Genomic DNA, 15,258 nt, shown 5'->3' with positions numbered 1-15,258 from the left:
CTGTACCAAATCTGTATCTGGTCCCGTCAAGTTTATTTTCACCAAGTGAGAAATCGAGAGATCCAGGATTGGTCTCGTTTGCAATAGTGACCCCGGTGATCAAAATGACTAAAGTTAAAGAAACTAAAGGACCGCACTGAATCGAATAGCAATCCATTAAAAAAGAACTGCGTCGCATTGGAAATATAAATTTTTCACAAACATTCATCAATGTTCAGTAATACATTCCCTGTAGCACGAGGCGGCTTGTGCAGATATTTGTTTACACTGATCATACGATATTAGAATTTAAGTTATATAAACATTGAACAGAAAAAGGGTTTGAAAGTTTCGTGCAGCAATATAAAGCTGAAATTACGTTTCTTTTTATCATTAGTTTTTTCTAGCGCCTATTTTAGATCTCCTGTGTAAAACAGCCAAGCAGCTGGCTACACGGGACCATCATCAATTTAACAAATAAAAAAAACTCAACACTCAAAATTGGGGACATTTTTTTACATCTGAAATTTTAGCGCTCGTTTTTTCCCCACCGAGATATTGGTAACCGTATGCTTCTTGCACCACTTTGCATCTCTCGTGCTCAAAGAGACTTTCATCTTTGCGAGTTCTCTACCCACTTAAAAATAAAGTTCAGGCGCGTACATGCAGGCCTGGTCGTTGAAGTTGTAACATTGTAATTGAAAACTAATTAACTTTTTCTGTAACTATTGCTGACACAGGAATAATAGCCTCCAACCGTGGCCTTATTGAGAAGTTTTTTTTAGGTGATAATAAAACCACCTGGCATTTTAAATATTTTGCGAGGTAACTTACTTTTATGGTGCGCTGCATGAATTTCCATTTGGTATCATCTTCTATTTTAGTTAATATCTCACAGCATTCCCATTATATTGTACGTCGTGTTTCATTGCATGGAGTAATATCTGGCAGAAGGAAGGGAGCAATGGCAGTGTGTGAGAGCAAAAACCTCAGACAATGACTATATGTGTATAAAATTAAATTTGTTTAATATATTTTTTCCTACATTTTTTTGTACATTAATTGTGCCACTAATTGCATTTTGGAAAAGTGAACTTCTAAAATTGAGTTGTATTTTTTTTTATAAATCCGATTGTAGTCACGAGCAAAGTGCATCGCGATAGTTGTCACATCCTTACGAAGACTAATCTCGCGGCTCATCGATCCCACTTCATGCGATGGTCGTCTCCGTAAAATATGACAAAATTGCGTGTCACGGTGTCACCGTTTTATCTCCCTTTATAAACGCGGCACGTGACACGTTGTGAATTACGGGCGACCTCTCCGTTCCACGCCGCCCGCTCTCGGCCCCACGAGTGAAAATTACGGCAATTATCAACGACCCCGTTGCCGGCTGGCCGGTGGGAGGTGGGGTGGGTGGCTGTCTTCTTGGTGGCGTGGCCGGTAGTTTGCGAGCCGTTCATCCAACCGCCTCCGCTTATCCTGGCTCGAACAACGACGGATCCCTCCCCTCCACTCCCCCCCTGCGGTACCGTTAGACAATTAGCGGGCTGCCAAGCGCACCGACGCTTTGGCAAAACGAGCACCGCCCCAAAATGTGGGGAAGGGGGGTGGGGCAGGCGCATCGCTATTATCTTTAATTGTCTGTAACGTTAGCGTCGTTATCTCCGTTAACCCCCGCAACCCCCCCCCCCCCCTCCGTGGCCGTGTCATTTGTGCGTCTCAGCTGCGGCATGGTGTGCAGGCGGCTGCGGCAACTGGTGGAACACGACGCACTGTGGAAGGCGCAGTGTCGCCGCTACTGGCTCGTGCGACGGTGAGCCGCCGACTGTCACTACCCCCCCCCCCACCACCTGCCCCCCCCACCGGCCCCCACCCGCCCCCCCCCTCGACCGTCATGCGGCCGCTCGCTCATGTCCCGTCGGTATCGCCGAGAGTCTGTTGTGTGCGGCACGCTCGGAGAGGTTTTGGCTTGAACATGCACTCTTTTCGCGAGCGAGTGTTTTTTTTTCCCCCCACAAGTTAAATATAACAAGCGATGCTTGCTGTGGAGTGATCGCACCCAGGACCCTGTACGCATGGCGGTTCAAACAATAGTCCAAGTTTATTAAACCCCACCACGCTTATGTCTACCTGAGTTAGATTCCCTCTCCCGACCAACAACAGTGGCAAACCTTTGAATGGGCCTCCCCTAGGTCCACTTCAATGACTTCCTGGTGCTGTGTGTAAATATCAACACTGGAGAGACAAAGGCGGCCGGGCGTGTTGTTGGCCACCCATTCGTGCGCTGTACCGGCGCACGAGAGAGGTGCTACTCCGCTAACAGGACTTGCTCCTACAATCTTTTGAGACCTATACACCCGGGGTCTTTTTATAGTGTGTCTTTTATTCAAATAGCCCTCATTCGCACCCAAAGTTTACCTGCGAATTAATTTCGAGAAAATATTGACTGTGCAATTATAGGCTTTGTCATTTTAACATGCTGCACACCTACGTGACTTCGCGTGCGGGGTGTAAATATTTCATAATATTGAGGAGGAGGAGGAGCCTGCCACCTTCTCAAGTTTAATGAAAACCAAAACATTTGGCATGTGACATTTGTGTAGGAGTCGGAGCATTTAGCCCCGAGGACAGCTTTAATACGTGCACAAAGACATATTAGATGCCTGGACAAATCTTTTTTTTTTTCTCTTGATATCACAATGAACGTGATAATTAACTTCATAAATGCCACATTCGGCAGAGGCGGCGATATTATAATTAAGTGGCCCCACAGAGCTGTGTTCAGTTTTTTGTTGTTGCTGCCACCATCAAAACGGAAGGTGGATTTTAGCCTCGGATTTAAAATAACCGCCAGACCCTAGTGCTCATTAAAGTTAATCAGAGTCGTAAATCGACGAGATCGACTACCGTGCAATCATTAGCCCGTTGCAAATGTCCACAACTCTCTCCGAGCGATAAACCACGGTTGCGTTAACACAAACGGTGTGCTTTTTTTTTATAATTGCTTTAATCAACCCCTGTGTGTGTGTGTGCACACGTGTGGGAAAGTAGCGAGCGGTATACAGCGGTTAGCGTACCACGCTACAAACCCGGCAGCCCGAGTCCCATTCCCGGCCTCGGTTAACATCGCTGGTGATTCTCTGATACCATTCCTTTGTTCATGTAATTATCACCTAGGTTGACTCTGCCTTAAAGAATACCTGGTGCGGTGTGTAGTAAACGGTAGCACTCGGCGGGACAAAGGCGGCCTGGGAGTGGTGCTGGCCAAACCATCTTGGGCGCCGTGTCCGCCTTCATAGGTGATCGCGTAACAGCTCTTGCCTCGGTAGCTTGTGTGGGCTACACGGGGAACCTGTGTATTTGTGGGAAAAGGGCCAGCTTGTAAAGAATCCAAGAGCTTTGCATGGGTTTCAGGGGTGACTTATTTATCTCCCTTTAGTTTTTGCAAAAGCAATATTACAGAATTATTAAAATAAAAAAAATCTGATGCAATGTAAGGGAAAACAAATCCCTAAAGATAAATCAACCACACAGACTCATGCTAATTATTCAGCCGGGTTGTTTGTTAGGGTTTGAGCTTGTCATACGTTGTTAAGTTCATTGCGCTGTTTGTTTTTAAAGTCAGTGAATTTGCTATCGATCTCCCCCAACCTTTGCATTACATTGATTTTCGTAGAGATTTTCCGAGACGCTAAGATGTGGAGTATGGGGGGGGGGGGGCAGTGGGCTTCGCTCTGTGAACGATGATCCTTGATCGTAATCGGAGCTGGAAAGATCTCACTTTATAACAAGGTAGTAAAAGCACTTCTTTTTCTTCTTACTTTAACAACGCGTAGTTACCCACCCGGCGACCTGTAATGGGGGAGGGTGCACCGTTATTGGATCATCAATGTCAAGAAAAAAAACACTGCTTCATGAGTCTTTATAAATATGTACATTTATACATACAGATTACGTACAAAGCGGGAGCATTCTGCACTTCTTCATTGGAGCAACAGCAAGACTCTCCGAGCTCTCTCCTGAAGCCCTCTTGTCGTCGTGGCCAGCAGACCTCAACATTAGCGTTTAGCTCCAGAACGTATTACCTTCGTGCGCAAGAATAGAATGTAATGTGTGGCGAAAGCAGACTGCTCTATGAGCCAGGCGATCCGAGTTCGATTCCCGGCCACGGCTAACACCAGTGGCAAGCGATATCCAAACGGGAAGTGGGTCTCCCCACTTTGCCATCTTTCGGTTTAAGACGAAGGTGCCTGACAACCCAGCAGGAATTGTTTAACAGGCCTGACTGCTGGCGAGACCCAGAAAGTCAAAACTGGTTCAGAGGTTGCCTGCTTAAACAGTTGCTCAGTGAGAAGGCAAAGTGATTGCCTTCTCAAAGGAACATTGAGGCGCTGGTGCTCATCTCTTGTTCACAGCCCTGCAGAGCTAGTGGAAGAAATTCCACATTTCTATGACAGGGGCGAGTCTATCCATATTACTACTGCTGTTGGCTTTCCCACAAAGCGGTACTCGATTATCAACTGATAGGCAACCCCCAAGCGGGATTTGAACTCGCGACCTTCGGATTGCGAACCTCTCGCTCTGCCGCTGAGCCACCTGGCCAGGCACTGCTTGCCGTGTCGCTGGGGAAACAGAAGGAAGTCTGTGATGGTATTTTCCCTCCACCGGTGTCAACTCTGGATTTTTTCGAAGGTCGACTGTCAACGTGCACCAGCGCTTCCTCGCTGCACACGACGTTCACTGAGCTGGCCCCACTGCTTGATATCATCTCCACCACCACCACCACCACCACCACGTCAGTCTTTGTTTTCCTCTTGTCCCCCAGCTACCTTCCATTGTTCCCAAGGAGTGCGGCATGGCAGTAGGAGGGTTTTAACACGGCGTGTTCCACAGTGCATCCCACCTTCCTCTGTCCCACTCAATCCAGCGTCGTTCTCTTGCAATCCCGCGGTTTTTAAAACTTCTTTGTTCATAATCTTTCTGGTGCCGTATCCTCGTCTCGGCATCGTCGTGCTCCCATCGCAGCATCAAAAGCGCCGATACTCTTCTCGCGTTCATAACAAAATTCTGAGCCCGTGTTTCAGGCAGCGTCCTGTATTTGCCGGAGCAGGCCCATGTATTTTACGGTAATTTTTTCCCCGTGAGTAAGCCAGTGTTTTTGCGTTAGTAAGCCAGTGTTTTTGCGAATGTGTTTGGGGAAAGAGCAGCGTGAATTTAATTCGGAAATGTTATATAAATATTGTTATCGTCGTAATAATAATAACTCATGTCTGTTTGTTTACTTATTATCGTCACGTTCACAAAGACCCAATACCGCTTCGCAATTATTCAGCAATTTCACGTAATCAATAAGACCTGAACACTGTGCATACACATGTGAAATTACAGTCTTTTGTGCAGGTTTTATCTAACAGAACTCGAAACATGCGGTCATGTCGTGAATTATTTGCACATTAGCATGTATAGTATGAGCCTCTTTTGCCGATCCACTGCTGCATGTGGGCCCCTCCCCCGCACTGCGTGGGTCCTGGCCGTTGTTTCACCATACTTCACCACGCTGGTCAGCGCGGGGCGGGTCACTCAAAGTGACGAGCCACGGACGTGGGAGCGTAGAATCGAGGGATTTGTCTGCAGATGCCCGTGACGTAGCAAGAGCCTTCGAGTCACCCGTGACAGCCTGGTGGGCATGGGAGTCACCCCCATCTAAGCAAAATCCAGATTCAACTCTGCTTAGCTTCCCAGATCTGGCAAGATTGGACACATTACTGAAACCATTCCATGTTCAGCCTGACACATATAGACGACGATGAACAGTGTCTCTAAAGTTACTGTTTCGATTAACCTGATCATTATTATTGCATGGTTTGAAAGGTTTTATTGGAGAATGATAATTTACGTACGGGTGCCTTGGTTTAAGAAAGGCGCCGTTAAAGAAATGAAGTTTAGATGGATTTGATCGACCCTATGTGAGGATATATGACCATTTCCTTTTTCGGGAGTGTTTTTCATGTTGTAAAATAACCAGAGCTCCCAGCCAGAACCCACGTATATTAAGCATCATGCTCGTATGACCACACACACACACATGGGTTCGCAAAACCATTTGCCGGACTGCCGTCGCCAGGCCATCGTTTGCGCCTGATCCTAGATCGTGGTGGCTACGCTGCACGTGGCTGCCTGTTCTCCGGCGCTGTGGAGGCAGCAGCGTGGGTTGATGGATCACGCACACAGAACTCAGACTCCCCGTGGGAATTAACGAGATGCCATACCAAGGTGCGACAGGAGATGGAAGTACAACGAATGGTCAACTCCATCTGTTACATCTGGTTGGGTTATCTGAGGGTGATCCAGTATCCTCCCAGATGAAAATTGGGCGATGCACCTTGGTGGGAAATTGGCTTTTTTTCCCGCACGCCTCCGAGTAATGTTCTTTCTTCGAGAGCGAGCAAATGCCTCGCGGCATTGCGTTACAAGATGAACATATTTTTATCATCCCGACTTTGGAAGCCAAGCAGGGGCTGGGCCTGGGTCGCGCTCCTCTGGGCGACCACTGTGCGCGCAAGCCAGGTGTGATGGGTGTCGTGAACGATAGAGGGCAGCGCAGCAACTTGCAATGTACTTTCCTTTCTCCATCTTCGCTTGCCAGCGTGGTGAAGTATGGTCACAATAACCTTACCGCCACCCGCACGACGCCGTGGGGGCGGGGGGGGCCGCCCTTATCCAGCTGCGGATTGAGCACGAGGGGCTGTACGTGTGTTTTTTTTTTTACTTACGCGGCCGCGTGCGCGTTCTCACCCCGCAGATTGTGAACGTACGCTGTACAGTGTAGCACTGATCTCCCTCCCTCGGTAGCAACGGGCCGATTATTTATTCATTAGGATAAGCGTTTGGCCCGGTTCACAAGTGACACGGGGCCGACACTTTGCCGTAGCCGGTGATGCTCACTCGGCTTGGCAGCCGAAGACTTTGCTCGTATTCTCACACGGCTCCGTGGGGGTTTTTTAATCTTCCCCCTCCCGATTATAAACGAGGCTTGGAATAATAATATATTTTTTTGCGAGGGACCCCTTGTGTGGGCTCTGCTTTGCTTAATTCATAAAATGTTCATCAAAGCGCAAGTCCTGCGCAATAATTCGTAATATCCCGCTCGCAATTCTGAGGTTCATACGTGATTAACATCGGCGTTTAACACCGGGTCAGTTGGGCGAATGGTCGCCGGATTTTTTTCATTTATATACGCGAGCAAAAAAATCCAAGCAACTCTTTTCTCCCGCGCCTGGTACGCAGGAGGTCGTGGGTTCGATCCCGGACCCTGACAATGCCTGGCATGTATTTGGAGCAGACGCGTTCTCTCCCTCCCTCTCTTTCTCTCTCTCCCCGTGGTGGTCGTGAATTTTTTTGTCCAGATTCCTCCGGTTTCGCACCCCCCCCCCCTCGCACGTTTGTAAGCATGTATTTAGATTATTTTGAACGCTAATATAAATTCCCGCAGGTGACGATGATATCAGCCACTTCGATGAGCTATCGTGTGTGGCCAGGTCGCCTCTGAAAAAAAAACAGCTCGTAGCTCAGTGGGCTTCACCTGGTTTAAAATATAAATAAATTACAGCCAATTTTTTTTCTTTTTTCCCGGTTACAGACTCGGTGGCTCGCCCGGATAACAGATCTTGGCAGGAGGACAAATCATTTCGGCAAATGAAATAGATTTTGTACAAATGAAGTTATCGTAAATTAGCATAAAATCACCCTCTCAACCATTCTCAATCAGCCAGTGGATGAAGGCTTTGCAGGGGTATTTTTTTTTTTATCCATACCTCACCATGCTGGCCGTGGTGTCCAGGAATCGGACTCGGATCACTTTCTCGTTCTGTAATATAAAATGTGATTTTACATATTAAATGCATAATAAATGACTATAAATTAAATATACATGAAGAATTATTGTTTAACCCCCCCCTCTTCTCCCCATAATTGTTGTTTATTTTGTTGTCGTCTAATCTACCACAAGTCTTTGCAGATTAATTTTTTGCCAATATTTTGATCGCTAAATGAAATCAATGGAATAAGAGTCGACTAAAATTCCGCAGGTTGCCGACGAGTAGACTAAGACCACGAAGAATTAAAATGTGCTCAGGTGGCCTGAGACGACATTACTGGATTAGGCGACGTCACGATCTGGCCAAATTTGTGGTTTTCTATCCCCCCCACCAGCCGCTCAACGGAACGTTTTAACGCACCGATTGTCACCATCTCAGCTCGCCGGTAACTCGGAGGACAATTCTCACGACCGGATTTCAGCAATCGGAAACAAAATTCGGTCGAGACAATTTAATTTGGAGCTCTTATACCAAGAACCTCGCCCGATGCCGGCCTTGACCTCTGGCGAAATGCCTGCATGGAATCGCCAACGTTTCAGCTCACTTTTCGTAATGAAACCACGTTTTTTTTTTGTGCCGATCGGCGCGTCTGCCCAGGCCACAGCTCGGTTTGTTCGGTTGTGTCGCGTCGGCGGGAAGGGTCGTGCCGCTGAACATTTTACAGATCGTTAACGTGGCACAGAACCAAAAATCAATTACGAATCAAGACTTTAAACGCACCGACCGGATTAACCCTTTCCCCTCCCGAGACGTCTGCAAGTTGCGGAGTGGGTGTCCCGCAATCACCGCTGATTCTCGGAACACGCAAGCGGTTCGGCGTTAATTGTATTTAGAGAGACGTAGCAGCGCCGTTCTTTTTAAAGACGTTCTCACCGCAGAGAACTGTCGTGACAAGACCGCTGCACTCTACGATAGCCAGCGCCAAATTGTGCCACACGCCCTCCCGCATGGCCTTGTGGGAGCTTCAGTATCCACAAAGTTATTGTATTTCAGTTTTTCTTGCAGTTTTGCTCCGACGACGTACACGTACGTACACTTACATACACGTATGTCACACACCTACCGTACATGTACGCCATCGGAATGCAACCGCAAGAGCAAAACCGATGACGTACGCATATGTACGTCACGGGGAGCAGGTTAACAGTCGCTGCCCTGCTGTGTTGTGCTCTCGCCCGCACCCTGCAATCCGACGGCGACGCAGGCTCCCCGCGGGCGTGGCGTCGTGGAGGGAGTGCTTCCGCGAGATGTTCCGTGACTTGGGCCGCTACGTCGGCTGCTACGCCGAGATTAAGGGGGCCTGGAATGACCTGGAGAAATTCCTCGGCGAGAACTGCCCGGCGCTCCTCGGCAACGTGAGAGGTGATGGATCGCGCCGCGCCACACACCGTCTTGTTTTGCGCACCGTGATGGATGCCTTTGTTCCCGTTCCTGCTCGCTCCTTTCTTGCATTTGGGGGTCGGGTTTTTTTCTTCTTTATTTTTTTTTATTTCGAGCGTGGACGAAAAGGTCAGGTATTTGTGGCCAGAACTAAGGAATGTCATACTCGGATACAGACAGAATGTGTTCGTGTTTTTTTTAAGTTTTCCAAATAACATGTGCCCGGAGGGTTAGGTTTCATTGGTTGGTGCATTCTGCGTGATGAACTGAGCGACCTCGTTCGACTCGTGGCCACGGCTAGCGTCGGCGGCCGGTGCCGTATCTCACGCCGGTGTTGGGCCATCCTCGCTTGGCCGTCCCGCGCTGAACCCTGGGTGGTGAAGTATGGTCAAACGACGCAAGAGGAAATCTTTCATCCGGCGTTGAGACTGACAACAGGGCCGTCGTAAAATAACACGTTTAAATTCCGCACGACTTTACGAAAAAAAAAAATCTACTGGACCGTAAAATGCTCCACGGAACGTTCCGTTTTTCCGATTGGTGCGCGGAATGGCAATTAAAGTAATTAACGAAATTAACCGCGTCGCATTGTCGCTTTTTCATCAAACGTTTGGGAAACTAAATAGTGCATCCTAGTGTCCGTGCTCTCACAGTGGGAGTTGATTCATCTCGAGGTGAACGCTTTGCCCTTTTGCGTCTTATTGAACGGTCAGGTGTGCGTTAATTGATCTGTGTGCGAGGGCCCTTCCTTTAACACCCAATTGCCGGGGAGCAGGCTTAACACTGAAAAATCACCAAGCTCTCTCGCGCGTGGCCAGAAATAAAAAAGAAAAACCACACCCCCCCCCCCCACCGTCCCCCCACCCCCCCCCCCCCCACTGCTTGACCGCAAACGGAATGTTTTAATTTCGCCTACAGAAAAAATCTCAATTTATCGAAATATCTCTCCCCTTTTCAAATGCGGTAATACGAGTGATCGGGGCGCCTCATCCAAATCACACTTAGCAAATGCACGCACCCAAAGAGAGGCTCCGGTGCAATCAATTGCAATTGGCCGTAATAGCTCGGAATCCATTAAAATAGTTTAAAATCGATGTACAATTCATTCACACTCAAATTGTGAAATTTGGTTCCCTCCCCCCCCCCCCGAGGTGCACGGTCGCGGAATTAATGCTCCCTGCACCGCCGGTGCGCACCGCTGGATCTCGACGGGCAGGGGACAATCTGTGTCGGGGGGTGGGGGAGGGGTTGGGGGGTGGGGGTGAGAGTGGCACGGAGATGACGGTGTGATGGCAGAAAGCTCCGTTCATCCATATTTGAAATAGATTCGTAACTATGGCAACATTAGCATCTACTTGCGAAAGGGTCGGCGGCGTTGAGTCAGGGCTCCGCACTTTCTCGTCCTCGCGGCGATGAATTGAAAATGCCGCGGCGCTGCCGAGTTGCGGTGCTCGGTGCTTAAAGCGCGGTGTGAAATCGAGGGGAGGCCAAAGTATAAAACGCTGACGTCCTGGTCGATAATAAATCTCGGTCTCGGCGTTCAGGAATAATATTTTGTACCTGGTTGTAAAGATACATGTTTTAAAGCGGTCCGGGTACGCGCGCTCATTTCTAATGCCCTGCCCCCATTCATTCGTCAAGATGCCCTTTGCAGGCTGCTGCTGCTGCGTTTGCGTGGCCGCCGTGAACGCTTCGGGGAGGCTGCGGCGGTGCGTCGGTTAGCGGCGCGCTCGCTCGACTTTGCAATCAGAGAGGTCGCCGGTTCATATTCTGTCCCGTGCGTCGCTTGAGTAAAAACAATGGGGGGGGGGGCGGGTAGGTTCCTTAAATTTCCCCCTCCCCCCACTCGGTCTCTATCCACCCAGCAGCGCGGCAGGTTGCGTGCGGTGGGGTAAAGTGTGAGGTGCTCACACACTCTCTAAGATGTATCGCCAGTCCGGAAGAGTGGCAAGAGCTTCAAAGGCTCTCTAGATCCTGTCCCTGATGGGGGAGGGCCTTGCGCCAGCATTGGCGGGAGCGAGTACAATAATCCCTTGCTAACCACGAATCTACCAACCTCCACATTCGAGTATACGCGGATTGACTTCTGTTCATCAGTCGCGAGCATCTCGTTTTTGTCATGCACGAGTCGTGAAATCAAAATTGGCGCTGCCGCGTGGCGTCCGCCATGATCTCTCGCGGACTCCCGCAAGACGTAGGTTTGCTCGTGATCTCGGTCCCTCCTAACCCTGTTTTCACCACGAGGTCTGAAGTTCCAACCGCGGCAGTGTTCAGGAACCTAACACTCGCGTTTGGCAAGGGATCACTGAATATTTAGAGCTGCAGATTTTCTTTCGTGACGGCTGATTGGGGTTGGGCTTGCGACGGACGTGACGGAGGATGGCTGGCCGCGGGGGAGCTTGGCAAGTGGCACGGTCGCGCCAGCGGTGTCCGGGTCCTACCAGGACGCTCCCCGCGGGAGTCCGCAAACAACCGCACGGCAAAGCGCGCCGCACACGCCGTTAGTTTTACGTCCGTAAACTGCTTTACGCGGTGGCGCGTAGTTAGGCCCTCTGATTTCCAGTTGAGCGTGCTAAGATGCCATAAAATTCCAGAGAGGGAGAGAGGAGAACCCGTTAACAGCCGCGGTCCATTTTTGAATGAAATTGCTAACGTTCCATAAATTGACCGTTAAGATGTTGTGCCCAAGTGCTGTGATTTTTTTTTTTGTGCCTTAACTCTCAAATTGCCCAGCCAAGTTCAGATATCGGCGCTCGCCAAATAAACGTGAGCTGCCAACTCGGTTCGCACAGCTCCGCGGAGTCACTGCGCTTAAGCAGCTTTATACAAAGCTAAGACGTTACGAAACATTTATTGTGAATTTAACTTTAGCTAAATTAGATTCCTCGATGAAAAATGTAAATTTCACCTTCAATGCCGCGTTTTTTCTTCTTAATGAAAGCCTTACAATATTTATTATTATTTTATTACCCTATTTCCTTCACTAGAAGGTATAAAAAAACATCCCCTGTTTAAACTGTGGCATTTGTAAATGTGTGCCACTAATAGAGTTTTTAGGATCACTGGCAGAACAAAGTATTGTAGCGGTGGGTGGAGAATAGAAATGTTTTCTTCACCCCTGGTGTAGAATGTTACACCCAATTAGTGGCCGCTTGTGTTTAAATAAAAATGAGTAAAAATACGTGTGAAAAAACACTGGGAGATTATTCTTTATTTAGCGAAGGCTTTCACACGTGAATTTTTACACAGAGCACCAAATACACAAGACAAATAATTAAATAATTACACATTTAATTACACATCTATGTCTATGTTCCGTGAGTGGACGTCAGCCCCCCCCCACACATAGCCACAGAGCCATGTGACGGCCTCCTCCTACTCCTCGTCCAGCTACAACAACCAGTAGCGTTCAGCACGCCCTGACTGACTTCACACCCGGAGACGATGTCCGAGCCACGGTCTCCTTCTCCGTGCATTCACACAGCGGGGCCGCCTCGTAGCACTACGATGCCCCATCGATGCTCGGAAGCGGCACGCGCACACACACACATCGGTAGTCGGCGTTCCATGTAGCTCATTTACACATCCGTGCAGGAATTTCCGACGCCTTTGCTCATGCCGGATTTTTTTTTTGGTTCGCAGCAGAATTCTTAGCAGTTGGGGGGCTCGCCGTTCATTGGGAGGTGTTTAAACTGCTGAGGTCCGCCCGCACGATGAGGAAACGCCGCTGTGCTTGAGTCGGCTGCCGCGCAATGACAATTCTCGTCGTACTTGTGTTGGATGTTTTTGTGACGAAGCTGATGCTGCTGCACTGGCAGTGGTCCACAATCACTAAATGACATACACTCAACAGATTCGTCATTAACGCCAAAAGAGAAAGCCTTTGACAAATCCTCCGTGCCACAAGAAGGACCTGTTATCTGGAGAGTCGCCTATTTTAAAAATACAGTTACATTACGGATTAATTCCCCGTGATTTTATTGAATGTGCACATTCGCCCACGACCCAACTGTATACCACTGTGATTTAAAACTCTGTGATTGTGAACATGATGGTTATAACAGCAGCTGCTATTGTTTTATGAATCCCATTATTGATTTTCTAACATTCCAAATATCCTATTTGTAATATATATTTTCTTATGCTTTTAATAGAATCACTTCATTCTCTTGAGTTGCCGCTTTAGAGCCACTCTTCACATCGAGTCCAAGAAAGATCGCTATCACGTTACCAGTCTGTTATCACGTTACCCTTCCGCTATCACGTTACAGGTCCGCTATAACGGTACCGCGTGATGGGGTTAATTTTCACCACAAATTATTTGAGGTATTCCGATTGAGCTTAGCCAGCCCACTTGCCTTCCGGGCCGCCTCCGCCAACGCTAAAATACTTCTCTTCCTTTTTATCGGCGTGGAGGATGTTCACTCGGTAAATAAAGCGAGCGGAGCAAGCGGCGTGTGACAGATGCGGCTCGTGGTCTGATTGTGTTGTTGGGCAGGGGCCGAGGTGCTTTTTGAATTGGTCGGACAGCGGGGAACGTGCGGCCGCTTGTTTGCCCATCCTGACAATTTAACGTCAATTTGGCCCTCGGAGCCGGGCGGTTCTCGCTGCCGCTTTCGAGCTGGGGGTGCTGGGGGGTGCCGGGGGGATGGGGGGAGAGGTGGGGGGGGCCGAGGCTGGCGGAGGAAGGTTTTTAAATGTGAGAAAGAAATAGCCCTGCGCTCCGTGGCCCGACGTCCCCTCTGCTCGAGGTTTGCCACGGAGAGGCAAACTAAGGAGGCCCTAATGAGACAAAATAACAAGGCTGTCATGCCGAACATAGAGCGCGACGGAGATACATCGAGACGTGTAACAAACGCTGAAACATGCCGGATTTTTTTTTTTAACTCCACACCCCCCCCTCCTCTACCTCCGTTTGGCAGTGACAACCAGAGCTGCCACAGCTGCACTTAGGAGTTGTTGCTGCTGCTGCTGCCGACGCCGCCGCCGCCGCGTGACCTATAAGCATGACAGACACTGTTGACGACGACGGAGCGCGGTGCGGCGGTGCGGACGGGTGAACGGTCGGTCGTGTTTGTTCTTTAGTTTGTTTTATTATTTTTTTGCCCCGCGTCTCGTTTGGCCGGACGGACGCTTCCGTGGTTTGGCGACACCGGGCTACAACGTGGCTGTGCGCGAAAACCTCGGGGCGACGTCGTCCCCACCCCTCCCCCCCGGTGCTCAGTCCGTGCGTCATTTACAACGCCGGTATTCACAAACGATAAAGCAGAGATTGCGCATTAAAATCAGCGTCTTTTATCTCATCGGATGGGAGCCGTTTTCGTTTTATTATCTCGTCTATGAAGTGGGTCCACCGGGACTTTTGTTGTTTCATCATAATCTTTCATTACGCCAATATCAGCCGTGGTCTATCCTCCGCTGGGTGAGACGCCTCTCCAGTCAATCCATCACTGCTGCGGTTGCGTTACTCTGAGGCGCGTTCTCTCCGTTGAATGCCCTTCTGTTGTTCATCTCTACCACTGGCCACCGTCTCTGCTCGTAGTATGATCTGCCCAGAGACTAGTTCACTCTTCTTAATGGCCAATGTGATGCGTGTGTGTTCCTCTGTCTGCCTCTCAGCGTGCTGCTTTGCACACTTTTCAGCTTTTGGCACAACGACATTTGATTCTGTTCCCGGGTTTGTGATCGACGTTTCATTGCAGGTTACGGGCGCCGATTGAAAAACATTGGACTTGAACTCTTTTTCTTGAGGCACACTGGGGTTGTTGCTTTCTGCAATCAAATGAATGACTTAATAACGACTAAAAGTCCAATTCATTATTGCCACTTAAATCGTTATAAAGGCAATTTTTGCTGGAGAGTAGAGGCTCAGTCGCTCACCATCACCGTGCAGCAGCAGGGGGGGGGTATGGTGAGGTTCTCTGGATGTGAAAGGATGGAGAGATCTGCCAGCGTGTGATTTGTCTCGCGTAGGCCCTGGAGACATCACGGGTTGCTAATTGGGGAGGGGGGGGGGGCT

General features: G+C 49.1%; 1 protein-coding gene across 1 annotated transcript in view; it reads left to right on the top strand.

The window, feature by feature from the left end:
• FBXO3 (F-box protein 3) overlaps nt 1–15,258 on the top strand; it is a 119,742-nt gene that overhangs the window by 5,475 nt on the left and 99,009 nt on the right. The window contains exons 2-3 of the mRNA XM_061566401.1: nt 1,706–1,795; nt 9,064–9,221. Coding sequence (XP_061422385.1) covers nt 1,706–1,795; nt 9,064–9,221 — 248 coding nt within the window. The remainder of the gene's footprint in view (nt 1–1,705; nt 1,796–9,063; nt 9,222–15,258) is intronic.

Source organism: Lethenteron reissneri, chromosome 37 (genome assembly GCF_015708825.2).
Source record: "Lethenteron reissneri isolate LAM-NWPU_2019-01 chromosome 37, ASM1570882v1, whole genome shotgun sequence".
Taxonomy (NCBI): Eukaryota; Metazoa; Chordata; class Hyperoartia; order Petromyzontiformes; family Petromyzontidae; genus Lethenteron; species Lethenteron reissneri.
This window is presented reverse-complemented; position numbering and strand designations above follow the sequence as displayed.